At 41.1% G+C, this 17,496-nt stretch overlaps 1 protein-coding gene across 1 annotated transcript in view; it reads right to left on the bottom strand.

The window, feature by feature from the left end:
• igf1ra (insulin-like growth factor 1a receptor) overlaps nt 1-12,528 on the bottom strand; it is a 68,296-nt gene extending 55,768 nt beyond the window's left edge. Inside the window, exon 1 of the mRNA XM_080475195.1 lies at nt 11,992-12,528. Within this exon, the coding sequence (XP_080331321.1) occupies nt 11,992-12,268 (277 nt within the window). The 5' untranslated portion in view covers nt 12,269-12,528. The remainder of the gene's footprint in view (nt 1-11,991) is intronic.
• Nucleotides 12,529-17,496: the final 4,968 nt, after the last annotated feature.

Below are 17,496 nucleotides of genomic sequence, written 5' to 3'. Positions count from 1 at the left end.
TGCACATTCTGGAGGAGCCTCTCTGCTCCAGCACACCTGATTTTAATGAGATTTGTGTTAAGAAACTTTCTGCACAGACTGATGATGACACATAATCACATTTTGTAGAGTGGGAGCGTTGGGATGTCTAAAACATGGAGGGCAGTGGCCCACCAGAACCAAGACCACACTTATCTTTAAGTGCTTTAATTAAAAAAATCTACTGAGTTGTCTCAAAAACAACTGAGATATCTCCTAGTGAATACATTGTGATGCAGTTAAATGGTTCACAAATGCTACAAAGCTCCAACTGTTTTGTTAAAATGCCACTTCAAGGTTAAGATTTGGCCTACATGCCCACAAAAAAAGAAGATTAAGGCTTTCCTTATGCCACAGGGGACATTTAATTATGTTGATGTAGTTTGAATTAAATGAAACCAAGTTCTGATATACGTTTTTTGTGGAGATGCCAAACTTTAAAAAATGGAGATGAATGGATTTTTTTTGTTTAAAAAGAGAAAAAAAAACCCTTGTTAAGCCCTAGACCTTGCCTATGTGACAAATCTCTTTAGTTAGCCTGTTGTGAGTCAGCACTGTATTGTCAGGCTGGCTGCCCTGAGGGGGATAACTGGACAACACTGACAAAACTGTCCTGTCACTTCACCTTAACCCATTTGCCACCACCAATTCACAATGATCTTTAATAGGCTGCAAATCTAAAGCCAATTTAATGAAGATGAATGAGGATAGTGACAGCTCCCAGGTGACACGGCCTTTTCCTCTCTTCAAGCAGCAAGCGGAGATAGAGCTGCAGAGGGGAGCTCCAGAGACCTCTATATTTATCTGACACAGTAACAAGCCACTGTCTGACTGCTGCATGGTGCAATACAGCTGTACAGTTTTTCCTCACCCAATCCCCTGCACGCCCTCCCCATTCCTTCAGGCTATGCTGCACCGTGGCCAATGACAAGGGAAGCAGCAATGACCGAGCAACATGTCATCACTTTGTGAGATGTCATGAATGAAATTGCATTTGCATCCGCCGCTGGGGGAGGAAGAAATACACCGAATTCTGATCATCACTTCACACGCGGCTGAATTTCTCTCTGGGTGGAGCCATATGTTAGAGCGGAGAGTCATAATTCATCCCGGGCCACCCCAATGCAAACAAAGCACCAACTGGTGATTACAGTGCTGGAGTGGCCCATTGAGGCACCCGGCCAAGGAGGTGCCGGTCTGCCAAGAGAACCATGCCAGAAGGGCTGGAGAAGGCAGAGGAGCCCCAACCACCTGTGCCCATTAGGCTGTGCGCTGACAGCTGCACTGGACCTTGGGGATCCCACCCAAACAAGACAAGGAGAGGAGGAGCAGGCAGCAGGCAGCACAAGGTCATTTTACAGTCATTGACAGAAAGAAGACACATGAAATTAGACAATTGAAGCTGCTTGATGGATTGTTGACGCGGATGTTTACAGATTTGGAAAGAATTCACGTCAATCGAACGTTTTGTTGTTGGTTGTTCACAAAATGTCTGTTTCTTAAGGCGCCGTACAGAAAGGTTGAGAGGATGATTTGAGAGGAAGTCAGTGGTTGTCACAATCATTTGATTGAGCTGTGTAATTCATGAGGTTTCCTTTTGTAATTGCATGATGTTCTTTCATCTCCTCTTTGTGCACATGCCCTGAAAAAGAACCAAGAGTAACACACCGCCGGCACGCCGAGACCTGCTCGATATCCCTTTTACAGATAGAGTGCACACAAAAGACACACCAACACACCCATGAGATCCATGAATCATCTCTCACTGAGCTGCTGCAGGACACAATAACTCATCTTTGCTTGATATACAATAGCTTTTCCATAGTTGGCATAAGATTTAGCCCAACTCAAATGTTCTGTTTATGCACTGCCGAAGCCACTTGGTCACAGAGCTTTTTAAAAAAGACACCTCACACATGGCCTTGGGGAGTAGATTGGTTTTCAACAAACAGAACAGTTTTCCGCCATGTGTGGCGGGAAAGGCAGCGGGAGGCTCTCTGATCCCCCTGCATCTCTTTACCACACACACACAACAGGAAGAAAATAGAGGAGCAGTGTCTGTGTGACCTCAGTGAACCTAAATAACTATTATGGCAGAGCAGGATGCTCCCCTCTCTCTCTCTTCTCGCCCTCGCTGTGGAATGCCAGCGCACATCCTCACCTCTGCAGGAGAGATTTGTCAGCGGGAGATTTCTTTTTTCCGCCATGGAATTAACCCATGCTCTCAGAGCTTACTTGCAGGCACGGCACATTATCTCCCAGGAGCCACTGCCAAGCCCAAGAATGTGTAAATGGCCACTCTGGCCTGAGCTATATGGATTGATAGAGTTGGGGCAAGCAGGCAGACAGAGGCACAGTTCAGGCGCCGAGGGCAAGCGCAGGCAGCAGACGCGGACACTCGTCTCTCTCACCTCTCTGAGAGGCATCACGAAGAGGCGGCAATAGCCTTCATCCTTCCTGCCATTTAGAGCAGGACACAAGAGGAACCTACCACAGAGCTCGGGGGGGAGTTGGCGGGGGGAGGTGGGGCAGGAAGTTATAGTATTCACTCAGATTTATGAATGAGCGCTGAGAGTAAAGGATGAGTCACAGTTTCCGAGCTGCGGAGTCAGAAGGCAGCAGGCAGCCTATCACCAGAGGCACCGAGTGAGTCCAATATGCATCAAACAGGCAGGAAACACACACACACACACACACACACACACACACACACACACACACACACACACACACACACACACACACACACACACACACACACACACACACACACACACACACACACACACACACACACACAGAGGCACAGTCGGCACATGCAACCTGGGCACAAATTGAGGAAAATTTGTCAAGCGGGATCGCACACGAGACACGAGTCTGAGTGAGTGTCTATGTACTTGGATGCGAGAACAAGTGTGTCAGTCAGTCTCTCTGGAGGCCGGCAGCATGACACACAGGTCCTATTTTGGTCAATCATGTCTGTGAGAGGAAAGCTAGAAAAAAAAAAGAGAGAGACTGATCTGTCAGTGCTTTCAGAGGAGACCTCTGTGGCCACAGAGGACATGAGTTGGATAAACTCACAGGGCTAAGCATCAATGGACAATAAGTCCTGCTGTTAAAACATGGACAATAACACTGTGTATAACCGTGTCACCATGACTTTGCGAAACTTTGCTAACTTGCAATCAAAATGCGAATCATACCGAGACCAAGAGCAGTGTTGACATTAAAAGTCAGTAATAGCAGTCGACACGCGTCTGTGGCTTTCCACCACACACTGCTCAGGCAGTGGAGCAAATATAAGATGTTAAGATTTTGTGTTTGCAGGGAACTCGAAACACATTCAAGTGTGAGGCAAAAAGAATTCCTCTCTGACCGATCACAGCCCGGGCCTCTCAAAAGTCCAACAGCAAGCAATAAAACCAATTGAGCAGAAAAACTATTTGTAACCCAAATGAATTTTTCCCTTTCGTTTTAACAGGGCTCAGGTTCGGGGTGCTTACTGAAGAAGTTCTGTGTTTTGGATGGAAGTACTAACATCAGCTGTGAACGGATCCCGAGAATGACATTTATGAACGTGGCATGGATGGAAGAAAATGCGGTGAAGGCCAGGAGAGTGGGTGCTGTGAAATGTGGATGGAATGACTGCATCGAGACAGAAACACACACACTAATGGACACCAAGGAGTGGTAAATAATACACAATTAGGTCTTTATACATCAGTATGAAAAAAATATGTAAAACAGGGGAATTGGTAAAAAACTAATCACATTTTAAAAAAATTTTTAAAAGCCATGTTTTAATCTAGGGGTTACTTCTTCATTTATGCAATGATGTGTGCTCCATAATTACATTTTGCATAATTACATTTTATTGTTGAGATATTTGATTGATTGGCTTCAAAATACAGCTTAAAAGAAATTGATGAATGACTCAAATTTTGGGCATACTCAATAACATACAAAGTGTGCTTTTACAAGTATTGAAGTAGATTACACGCCGTATATTGTTTTTAAGCAAGAGTAAAATTACTGCAATAAAAGTACTCAAAAGTGCTACTAAATTACAATAATGTGAGTATTTGTATTTTCTCCATGGCTTTTTGTTTTTATTCTGCATTAACTATAAATGCATATGGAATGATAGGAGTCATGTCCATACAGTTAGATTCTATGTACATAACATCAATAATATCCTCTTTTTGTTTTAAATTGTTTTCACTGACAACACTGAACATATAAAATCAAACATGAGTCCAGCAGTCAGTTAATCTATGAAAGCTCCACATGACATTGAATAACACACCTACACAAACACACACACACACACACACACACACACACACACACACACACACACACACACACACACACACACACACACACACACACACACACACACACACACACACACACACACACACACACACACACACGCACAGACACACACACACACACACACACACACACAGAAGTCTATATACCTTCTTACATGTTGCATGTTGGTACGTGAGCGTTGTCTGCTTTCTAATGTGTTTATTTCAATGACACCACAGAATAGTAAAGCTGGGAATCGATAGTTCCCTGCTCCTCTTGGGAAATAACAAAGACAAGGATATGCACATACACAGGGAGCGCCTGTGGGGCCCGAGTTAAATGAAGAGGACACTCGTGCCACAAATGTTGAATACGTCCTCCTGAAGATTCCTCAGGTCAGAAGAAAGCACGCTTTTATGACTTGTGTGCTACTTTTTTTTTTTTTTTTAAATGCCCAGATTAGAAAGATCTCTTATTTTGTTATTTAGAAAACACTGCTAGTAAAGAGAATAATTTTCTGAGACGCTAACAGCCTCTATAACTCTGGTTACATGACATGTTTTTGCTCAAACAGACACCACTAACTAACTTATCAATTTCTTGATAAAGTTGTGAGTTACAAACAACTTGGCATTTACAAGTCAGTCACATTTGGCCCTTATTTTTAACAAACAAGCAACAACATCTATCAGCGTCGGAAGGCTGTCAACAGTTAACATGGAAATCAGTGCATCTGACAAATATCTACCATGCTTCTTTACTGTCCACTGTCTCATGCTCTGCCTGACAGCCAGTTCAGCATTAACAGGATGCAACAAATCATCTTTTATGATTAGTAATGTTGTCAACGCTTTTGACGAGTATGAACGAACGTGCCTGTAATTGAGAAGTCTTGTCTCTCTGCATATAATTGTTAATGGGTATATTTTTTTAAAAGGTAAGCAATCTACCCAGACTACCGTTTGCAATCCACCATCCATCCATCCATCTTCTATACTACTTTATCCAGTGTAGGGTTGCAGGGGCTGGAGGATATCCCAGTTGACTTGGACATTTCTTAAGGTTTTGGAATTATTTGTTTTTGATTGTGGGAGGAAAGAAAGGTCCAAAGCCTGGATTCAAACAAGGAATAATCTTTTGGTGTGATGAGGGTGCTAACGTCTACATAACAGTGGGTCACAATCTCCATATTGGGCCCAGTTGCCTAAAGTGTATGTTATACAGGGCAGCACTGCAGCTATATGATTAAAAGCCTTCATACCAATTCTGCAACAATTAACATCAATTAACATCTGAAAATTTATCAAAAACTATTTTGGCAAATAATTAATCAGGATTATTTTCATGACTTTACATTTTTTTTAAGGAGAAATAACTAAAAGAGCTGCAACAAGTAACTGTTTTGAGGAAACAAACAACACTTTCAAGGCTAAGATCAATTGGGATTCTTTAAACTTTTTCTTTTTACAATTGGAAATTACTAAACGAATGCTAATCAATTAATGAGGAAAAAAAAGTTGTACAGATAAGTCAAATGATGAAAGATCACAGTTTTTCTGAGCTCTAATCCTTTCCCAGCGAGCTGTATTGATTCCTCTGCCCAGAGAACAACTCAATCCGCAGCGGTGGATAACTTGACAGATTTGCTTATTCCACTGTTGGTCTGGCGCTTTTGGGACAGCAGGAGTGAATGAGTCTGATCAACATGAGCACCATCTCTCTGGCACCAACACTGGCAGGCTGCCTACGCTTTGTACAAAATGGAGCAGAGTGAGTGCGAGCAGTTCATGCCCAGTGGAAACAGCGGATGTACGGGCACTGAGTCACGTCTCTGAGTGTGCCCCCCCCCCCCCCCCCCCCCCCCCCCCAGGAAAGCACCGGACTCTCTCAAGACTGGAATCTGAGCTGTTTTCTGTTTCCTTTGCCTATAACCGCAAGACTTTGATAAGCTTCAGAAAAGCAATTAAATATTTACAGGCTTCCTTGTATCTGCTGTTGGATGTTGGTTAAACAAAAAAGAGGGCCGACATGATCACAAGATCCCGGCTTATTATGGTACACAACAACCCCAAAACCCACACAAAAAAAACCACATGCCAATCAGTTGAACATTTTCTTATTCCAAATGCAACACATAACAGTCTCTGTATGTCTCTTTGCATGTAGTGCGCACATACTGCTGTGTATTTCCCCCTCTTTATCCCCTCACAACTGCAATGACTAAGCCAGCAGGAATTTCTACCTTATATACTTAAAGGGACAGACTCAGTTCATCCAACTTAAGAAGCACGGCGTACACATGACTGTCAATGAATGTGACTCACGGCTTCCACAAAGTGACTGTGTTTCATCTACAGGTTAATCAAAATGTCCCTTTTGAAGTGGTAGCATCAGAAAAAAATGTAAAACCCTCTGACTGAGAAGTATTTGCATCGCTTTCTCTAAGGAGAAATAATGATAATCTTTTCTTCAACTAATAAACACAGGGAATCAAGTAAAAAAGCTAACCAAATAGAATATTTTTTCCTATTAGAGAATGCTGTACTTTTTAATAGCTACTAAAATTACAAATCATGTTTTTACTTTTCAAATTGACACTGACCATTTATGACTCATTAAACTATTTAAGAATAAATAAAAAGAAATATCAAAAGTAACACACCCTGAGGAGCTTTTCTGGGAATAAGAAACTTAACTTTAGTGTTTACCATATGCCCTATATATTACATTTTTCTATCTTTACTTTCTAGAACAGGGTGGGAATGTGAGCCCCCCCCCCCACACACACACACACACACACACAGTCTAAATCACATTCAGCCTTCAACTCTCATGCCGCAAGTCGTAATTTTTATTTGAATGCTGGACTTCTTAATGTTTTTCACATTTGTTCTTGGGATCCATAAAAAAACATAATTTGTAGTGTATCTGGAGAATATCTGGAATTTCTTTATGCAGTGTTACAGCTCGTATGCATGTGATTTGATTAATCTCCATGAAAAATGTATTTTCATAAAACATCTAGTGGTTCTGTCATCGAATCCTTTCTTTCTCATGAGCATTTCCTCTAAAAGGAGGGAATATTGTGCAAGGAAAAGGCATCTTCCTGACCCCCCTGTGGCTCTCTGGAGCCCCCTAGGGGAGACCCACCACACACTTTGAAAACCACTGCTCTAAAATATTTACCTTCCCCCTACTGTGAGGTGGGCATGGGTCAGAGCACTGCAGACCAAAGATATTAGGTCTGTCTCTGGCACAGGGGAGGTAAACATGTTATCAAATGCAAAAGTCTCCGAGGCTGCTGAGTTTTCTCAACTGCAAAAAACTCTGAAAATGTATTTGCTCTGCTGTGTTTCCTCTGGGTTCAGTACAAGGACAAACAGGGCAAAGACTGTCGTGGCAGAAAAGACTTTTCACCTCACGTCACTTTCAGTGCAGTTTTTTGAAACACATTTTATGACCCTGCTCAACTGGTAACGTGCAACTATTAGTATTTTAAAAAAAAAACACACACACAGCCAACATGATGTTCCTTCACATCGCACAGGATATGGAAGCAAGAGTTGAGAAACTGGACCAGAGCGCCAGTGAGGCTGAGCATACGGTAAGTTAATATTTCATCGTATAAAAAAGACATGTGAGTTATGTGAGAACTAGCAAGAGTGTGTGTCTCCCCGTGGAGTTCTGAAGACTAACCTGCCTTGAGACTGAGCACCGCTTGCTGCTCATCAGCCTAACTGTGACAGCCTCTTGTCAATCAGGTTTTGGCTCAGGTCCAGCAGCGGAGGGCAGGCCTGTCTGAGGAGGTGATCTGAACCCAGCCTGATAAACTTCAGTGAAGGGAACCCCTCTGCTCCCCCATAATGCAAAGCAAACAGCATGTGATGCCAAAAGAGTCAAGGCCTGGACAAACAAGCAAGCTGGATGGTTGTATCCATTGTGTGAGCTAGAGAATGCCTGCCCCAACACCCCCCTCCACCCCCCAATCAAGTAAACAGCGGAGAGATATCTGACAGCCAGAGCTGTTAACAGCCCCTGATAAGGCCTGGAAAAAACACTGAGGTGAAAATAGAAGAGCAAACAACAGCAGAACAACTGACAAGGACAATCAGTGAAGATGAGGAAAAGACCTGCAAGGAAGAAATGAAAGATAGCGTGTGCAAAGAGGGGGGAGAAGGCAGTGAAGATACTGAACGAGGCGTGCTGTGGTGGGGTGGGGTGGGGGGTTTAAAGAAGGAGTGGGAGGAATGAAAAACAAGGGGAGGAACAAGCCTTTTTCAACACTCTTCAACAGGAGCTCGCCGTTGAGTTTGTATACTTGACATTTGTCTGACATTTCCCCTCAGCGCCCCTCCTCCTGCGTACGGGCTTCTCGGTAAGGGCCTCTCCACGCATCACTGCCTGCCACTAAAAAGCACCCAGAACCTCTGCTCCAATCTGTACTTCCCAACACAGTCACTCCCACTCACATCTATCCAGACATAAGTACAGCATTAACCTGGCTCAGTCTGTCCAGCATCATATTAACATCCCCCGCCTTCAAGGAGGATTTAATGTACCCCAAATTGTTGTGGGGAAACAGCATCTGGTGAGTGAACAAACATGTGGAAAGTGCAGGGTTTTTTTTTTTTGTTGTTGTTGCTCTGTGAAGCCCTGGAAGGCCCAGAGGCTAAAGTAGTGAGCTAGGCAGACAGCACTCCCTCCTCATGTAGAGTAATTAAAGAGGAGACCAGGCCGTATTGACGAGAAAACCACTGCATGCCCTTGAAGGAACATCTGTAGTGGAGAAAAACAAGGCAATTATGCAGAGGGGTGGAGGGAGGAGAGAGGAATCTTAAGCAGGAAGGAGAGGAGCAGACACATCAAGACTGAAAACAACAAAGACAGGCATAAAGTCAAGAATATTAAACAACATCAGCAACCTGCTCTGGCTTCATTCTGTCTTAATATTGCTCTAATAACGCCTCCTTTCCTACCACCGTGTAGCTCTCTGAACCCTTTATCTGCAGCCTTGAGACCTCAAAGCCCCCTAGATGAATGCATTTAGCCTGACCTCGGCCTGGGCCTGTGAGAGAAGTGAACTGGTTCAAACAATACTCTTGCTTTAACTCTCAAGTCCCCCATGTGAGAACAACAGAGGGTTTCACCACAAAACACCACATAGCATCCACTGTGGGTAGAACGGACGTGAATAAAAAGCCATTGCATGCGATTGCACCTTCCACAGCGCCGGTATTTTGTAAATGAAGGAACGTCTTTTTTATTTAGGCAAATATACTCATATGAACCTGCGACATATTTTAGCCATATATGGATCAAGAAACAACAGAAAGTTCCAGCAGGTCACTGCATCCAAGAATAAACTGAGGTACAAACAATAAACGCTATAGCTTTTCTATAGATGACAGAAGCAGCCACTGGGGAGAAGACGCAATCTTGATTTCCACTATTTGTTCAGAGAGTCCCTGGGGGAGAGGAGGGTGGTGTTTGAAACTGCAAACTGAGCGGGAGAAGGGGGGGGGTCTACAAACAAGCTCTTAAAAAAAAGGCTGGATGGTGGTTTTCCCACAATTATTTTTCAAAGAAAGGAAAACACTAAATACCACAGAGTAGGAGTATAAAACCAAGTCCTGTTATATCGCTTCTTTTTTTTTAAACTACAAAAACAGCCGAGAATCTGTGAGGTATGATGCAGTGAAGCTACTTTAACTCCAATAAGACAATTGTCCAGTTGCTCTGTAGTCCCTATTGCCTGTGTGTTCACAGAATATGCAAAAATTAACAAATAATGCAAATAGGAGGGAGAGAGCATTGTCACCGATATTGAAATTTCTCTGACTTGAATTACGTACACATTTAACTATCAAAGCAGAGCAGAAAGGGACACAAGGTTACATCCTATATCTTTCTATTCGTAAACAACAGTTGTTGTTTTTTTTACCAGCAGTCTCTACACAATATGACTCTTAGTACTCTTTTGTGGGGTTCAGCGAATGAACACATGAAAATATACACCTGTTGGTATATGGAGGTGATTTCCAAGATGTGTAAGAAAATCTTTTGTGAGTTTTAATTCAAATATATATTACTGTGCTTAAGTTCTATCCATTTGATTTCAAATGCTACTAATACATCTGTAACAGCAGCAGGAAAAACACCTGAAATCTCCACATTTCCTCTGCAGAAAAGGAAACCAGCACTAGACATACAGCCAGTGTTGATTAAAAACTGCCTTCAGCGTAAAGAAGAACAAGGGGTCCTGGACATGATGGTGTGGCCACAAAAGAGCCCTGATCTTAACAAAATCTGTCCGGTGTGGGTTTACGTGAAAACAGAGGGATCTGAACCAGACTACATCTACAGAAGATCTGTGCTTAGTTATCCAAGATGTTATCAAACCTGATGCTGAAGGTCGTCACATCAAAAACAAATCCTATCTCCTGTTAATTCACACTTCAATTTGCATTGAAGCACCAGTGTGAAACGTTTGCACAGCACTGTTCATCAATTTTATATGATTTCACATCAATGACGATATTCAAGCACAGTCTGTGGAGTAATTCAAATCAACGAAAAACCTCAGAGGGCCCTCTTAGTACTTGAGGACAATGTGGCAATCACTGCAACCTTGAAAAAATATTATTGACTGACCCTGCCCATTGAGCCTTTCAGAAAAGTTAAAAACCTGGTATGAGTCACGAAAGGAAAACTACCTTAAGCTGCAGGATAGCAAAACATACACATGACCATGGTTTACCAGAAAGCAACTAAACATTTCAACCAGTTTGTATGTCTGTGTCAAAACAGGCTGTGAAAAAACATTTTAAAGGTTTGCAAAGGTTTAAACTGTCTCATTGAGCAGTTTGAGGACGTGTATGTTGATAGTTGTCCTCATATCTGATCTGAAAGCACAAACTGTCTCACACAGGGAAATGTGTGAAAAGAAAGTTGAAATACATCATGTTACCAGAAATTGCTACACTCACCTTAGATGCTCTATAAAATACTGAATGCTGGCATCAAATGCCAGCACTGAATTAATTCAAATCCACAGACAAAGAGGAATTCAATGTTTAATATATATAAACGATATGACCCTCCCCTGAACTGTTTTAAAAAATGCATGACCCTAACACTCGGCCAAAGTTAAGCAAGGATGACCCTCCCCCAGATTCTTCAATATGCCCCTTTTCATAAATTGCAAAATGTCCCTCAGGCAAATATTTAGCTGACATGGTCCAGACAGGTAGACTACCTCATTTCTTGGCAGAGCAACTTTAACCTCAACTGAGTATGTCTTTCTAATACCTGGTGCTCCATACTGCAGCCATCCTTCACTCCACAAATAGCCTGATCTAAAGACAAGGTCTCTATAATGAACAGAGAGGAAATGTTTGCACTGGCCCGTGGACAATCCAGCTGCCTGACGGAAATGAAGGAAAAACACTGCATAGATTCATGGGATTTGTTCGCGGCTGCAGAAATGCACAATTTCTGAATGTTTGTGAGCTGGGAAACCACCGACCCAGATCAAAGTCACATCCGCATTTGCTCTACTCATACAGCGAACTACCACACCAACACTGCAGAGATCCATTCTCTCCCAACATGCAGTGCAGAGACAAAATATACAAAACACAAGAGAACTCAGATTACCTTTCTGGCACTGGTTGGAGGTCCAGCAGCGATAGTCAGTGTTGTCATTAAAGGACGTCCTCTGACAAAGAGGGTTATCCTCCATGATGCCAGGGCAGACGTTGGCACACTCCTTTGCCTTCTTATTCCCATTGATAATGTTGTTGAACTCCGAATCCATAATGAGCGACCAGTCCACAGAGTCCATGTAGCACAGCTCGGGGTTCTTTTCGATCCGCATGGCTCCTCGTGTGATGTTCCTCAGGTTGTACAAGCCGATGTCCTTCAGGCTGGTCATCTCGTAGATCACCAAGGCGTAGTTGTAGAAGAGATTACGCCCCCGGATGACACTCAGGTTCGGAAAGAGCGTGCTCAGGCTATCCAGGCCCGAGACGCGAAACAGCAGCAGGTAGTCGGTGATGACGGTGAGCTTGGGGAAGCTGAGGGAGCGGAAGACCTCCTGGTTGACATTGTTGGTCTTGTCGTAGATGAGGAGGATGTGCAGGTAGCCCTCCACCACAGTACAGTTCTCAAGCCGCTTGAATTCGTTGATGTCATTTCGTATGTCGATACTTGGACCACAGACTGGGGGACACACAAAGAGACGATCCATGAGATTGTATTATGAATATTTCAAAAATCTCAAGTAAAATGACAGCAAACTTTACATTTAAGCATTTTCATCAGAAACTAAGGAATCAGATGTTGTGTTGTGTTACATATAGATTAACAAGGAGATTCTGCCTGTGTACAGGTTTTAATGTGTCATACTTACATACTGTTTCAAACCTTATTTTGACATAATGTGTTCTCTTTGCTTTCTCTATGAGATTTTTTTATAGCAATAAAGGAGATGTATCACATCCACCATGTGGTTTTTAAATTTGTTATTCAGTTTCAAATCACGATGTGAATGTTAAAATGTTGAAATAACATAAAGCCTTACAGTCGCACCCTGCATTTCGCTGCTAAATGCTTCAACTACCAATCCTCCATGAGCCTATCTGCCATGTGCACAAACAACAGTCCTCTGAAACGACTGGTGCCTCTCGAAAACTTTGAATAAAATGGAAAAGTTATTTTTTGAAAACTGAAATCTACATGTATTTCATGTGTATAAGACAGAAAACTAAGTATTTTAAGCATGTTTTATTGTTTATCATCTTAGATTATAATTCTTTACAAAGAAAAAAATTGTATCCCTTATTTCATAGTATCTGATAGATTGTGTTTTCCTGCAGGATATAAATATGACAATTAAAATGTTGAAAATGCTTTAAGTTTTTTATTTATATGTATGAATGTAGAAAACAATTGACTTTGCTTTTTTAGGGTGCGTGGGAGGGATGCACAGATTCATAATGAAGATCTGTTTGATGTTTTACAATAGGCATCCTTGTTTACAGTGTTCATCTGGCATACAAACCCAAAATAAACTGAGCAAAATGTGAATTTTTTTTCTCTCACACTTAAAAAAAATGTCTTTAAAATGTAACAAATTCATTGGTTTCATTTATACCATTATCCACCCTTTTTTTTTTTTATTGCAGGTTTTTACAGTTTATGGCAACCATTCAATACAACATTATGAATATAATCTAACTTCCTGCACGTCATTCTTATTATATCTGTCAGCATAATGTAGTTACCACTGTTGCCTGCAGAAGACACCATAGCTATAGGTCAAAGAAAGCTACATAGTCTTTCTTTAATAAGAGATTATTTTCTTATATAGCTGTGCTCTATTGCTCCACTGGATTTTTTACTGGACAAAAATAAATACCAATATAAATTAAATTTAACTTTATTTCCATAAACCCAAATATATTTTTTTAAAAACCAATCAAACATCGCAGTTAAGCTGAAATGCTGCAACTTTCAGGATACAATTCAAATGACATGTTTTAAATAAAAACTAGGCCCTTCAGTCTAAATTATTGAGATATTTATTCACTTCAATACATTTCTATTGCTTTTAAATAACCATTTCAACTACTACTGTTGAACCATTACAAATGTAATGTTTAGCCATTACATTTGAGTTTTTTTCAAAAGTTTACACACACAGTAACTGTTGTTTAATACATTTTCTTAAAATAAAATGTCCTGTTCAAGCCAGTTATCAATTGTTTCCAATTATTTCAACAACGTAGCCTTAACCTTTTTCAGTGAGGGAAGTGGTGAATTTTCAGAAAGTTCATTGGTTTGAATCCCTCTTCTGTCACATCACTGTGGCTCCTTGAGCAAAACTCTTTACTTCCAAGTTGTCGGGTTGGTAGAGAAAAGACAGTGTAAACTTGTGCCAAATCAAACCCCGGAAGTGACTTCTTTATTATTCAATGCAGACTGCGTTTCCTGTCTGGAATAGTCACATTTCCATATTGTTTAGAAGCGCTGTGTAATATCAGGTGAACATGAAATATGTGATCATTTTGTTGAGTATTGTGATAATGATAAGATTAATGATAAATATAGTTACGCTGTGTTTTGAGATTTGACCTTTAACTTATTGACACCAGCAACTGGACCACTGTTTTCTGCTGTTGTTATATATTTAAATCACATCTGCAGTTCCAATCAGCAGCATCAGACGTGAAGCAGTTTGTTGATTTTGTGGTTTTTGTTTCTTTTTTTCTGTCCTTCTGTCCTCTTTGTTGTGACAGCAGTGGTAAAAGTTGTTCTAGCATATATATTTATTATTTTGCAAATGAATTGCTATTGATTGCAATTTTCAATTTCTCACAGTTTAGTCAACATTTTTGCAACATGTTTACTCTGCATCTTGACAACACAAAAATAACGCTACATTTTTGATAAACATCTTAATCTTTTTTTCTCCAATAAAACAAAATTTGTCTCAAGGTTTACTCCACAAGTTTCCCACACGTCTTCGCATGAAAACACCAGTTAATCTGTTTCGAAATCATGTCTCAATCAAGTAGTTGTGAAGTGTTTGTGTAACGTGAGGAAATCAAAAGCTTCTAATTATATGTTTAATACTTATCAAACTGTGAATTGTATATGTAATCAGATAATTAGCACACACTGCAGCTTAAGTGTCGCATATTATTTTGAGTGGTCTCTCGGAGCAACTCGATTCAACAATCGGCACAGGAAACGCGTTGACACATGAGCTCCTTGGCTAAACCTGTTAAGTTCTTACAGAGGCTTAGGGACGATGTCATAGTAAGCAAGACTGTCGCAAACATGTTTTCAATAAGAGTCTTTGATCCTTGTCGAAACTCTTGTCTAATCACAGCTCGGGGATCAAACAAAGAGCTGAATTCTTTACCGTCCCTACATAAATACTGGGCCACTGGACTGTTTTTATAGGAGAGAAAATGGCCATAAAATTGTATAAAATGGCTTTTAGTGACCTCTCCTGTACACGATTTCGAAAGCTCTCAAAACGTCTCCACGAGTAAATTTGCTCCACTTCAGCACTGACAAAACAGCCATGTTTGATGTGCTTTCGTCAAACTACTCGGCCAAAAATAGAAGCCACATTGTTTATAAGGATGAATGGGCTATAATTTGTTCCTGTCAGGGTGTTTCACTTGTCCAAATTTAGAACGGAAACAATTACTCCAGCAGAAAATAGTATTTGCTTTCTCCAATCAACACCAAGGCCCCTGGGCTCCACTCGTGAGCCATCGAGCTGCATGTCTTCTTTGTTTCATTGAGAATTTTCTTCCAGCTTCTCCAGCAGCCGGGGAGAGGGGGAGGAGGAGGGGTGGAGCCACTCAAATACAAAGACTAATTTGTTTGTTAGTAAAGAGAAACTCTAGGCCCCACTTCCTGGTGAGGGCATTAATAAAATCAGGGGGTGTCTGGCCAAGGAAAGATAAGATTCCTGCCAAGTTTGGCTATATCAGAGACCTAAAACCACAACAGAAGTCACTGTGTATCAGAGCAGCAAAACTTGCTGAACAGTTCTGGATCTTGATTCAGTCCCCCCCCCCACAAAAAAAACAATACAGGAAAAGGGGGAATACAATGGAAATAAAGGAATGACATCAGCCTCCCCTTTGTGATTCCCTTGTTCTGCTCATTAGGAATGTTAAGTACCAGGAATTCCAATCATTTCCTCGCAAAAAGACTTGAGAAGGACGCTGCCTCAAGCTGAGCTTCCAGGCCTCCCTGCTTCATGCCATTTGTTTGTTGAGAGGACAACTACTGCTTCAACAACATTCAGATACCAAATCTTTCATTCACTACTATACAAACAAAATACATTTCAACACAAAGTGTCCACACAGAGTGATAAGCCAGCATGTGTGCGCGAGTGTGTGTGTGTGTGTGTGTGTCTTTGCTCTTCACGCTGTTGAGTAAACACACATATCTCCACAGTGTAATGAGATCCATCGGCTCATGTTTATGATTGATAAACCTTGCCCGGGCCCTCTGTGGAAATGTCATCACATAAAAACACACCTGCACAAGCACACACAGACACACACACACACGCACACAGTCAAACATGACCCGAGGCCAGTCGGTGTAATTAAGCCAAGGCTAATGGTCAATGTTTATCTTAACGTAACATAAAATCGGACTCAGATCCAGTAAACATACTTTGCGTGTAAATAAACATCATCTCAGTTTTTGGCTGACAGAAAGAGAAGATTGAAATCTGGACCACATGCAGTGTTGTTTATTAAAAGACCACAAACAGGGGATTCTGGGAAAGCACTTAAATGCATCCTTTTCCAGACACCCAGCTGTAAAATCCAGGAAGGTTATTAGGGAAGATTCCTCTCTCGTGTTTGCTTTAGGACAGTATTTTTCCCAGCTTTTTCTCACCTCACATTTTCGGGGTCCTAAACCTCTCGTGACCCTGCAGCTAAACTTATAAAGTTGTCACTGTGCTGTGTGCCAAGAACAAGCAGGACTGCAAATAATAATCTTTTCCAAAAATGGATTCATCATTAAGTCCCGCACTGGACGCCAAGTCTGTAAATGTTTTTCATCCGTACTGGAGGAATACGTTTAAAATCCAACCAGGCTTTACTGGATGATATGGAAATTGTCAATTACTTATTTATTGGCGCATTTGTTTATCTTCTTTAAAATAAACCTGAGATAAATCTTCTATTTAGAGGCATTAAACACCATAAAAGGATGCTTTAAGCATAAAATACTTAAAATTGTAAGTCTGAGGAACTATACAGGTGGATGAAGAGAAATGTGTTCTGATCTGACACTGTATTTTGGATCAGAACATAGAAAATTTGCCAGAATTTGGAAAAAAAAGTCAGTTTGTGTGCAACAAGTCTTAAAAAACATGGACAAAATATTAACATGCGTGATCATTTAATTTGTTTGAATAACAAAATTATTTTGGATTATAAACATGCTTTTTAAAGTGTTGAGTTTTTTTTTCCCCCAAAGTTTATTGGCAGCTTTAAAGAATGTTTATTTGTTTATTAACAAATCATTTAGCTTGCCGAAACTTCATGTTTTGAATAAAACAAGTGTTGTGAACCGTATTAACCGACAAAATCTCGGTGAGCTTTTCGTGTTTAG

The sequence above is a fragment of the Lipophrys pholis genome, assembly GCF_963383615.2.
Source record: "Lipophrys pholis genome assembly, chromosome: 11".
Taxonomy (NCBI): domain Eukaryota; kingdom Metazoa; phylum Chordata; class Actinopteri; order Blenniiformes; family Blenniidae; genus Lipophrys; species Lipophrys pholis.
The sequence above is the reverse complement of the archived record's forward strand: the minus strand, read 5'-3'. Positions and strand labels throughout refer to the sequence as shown.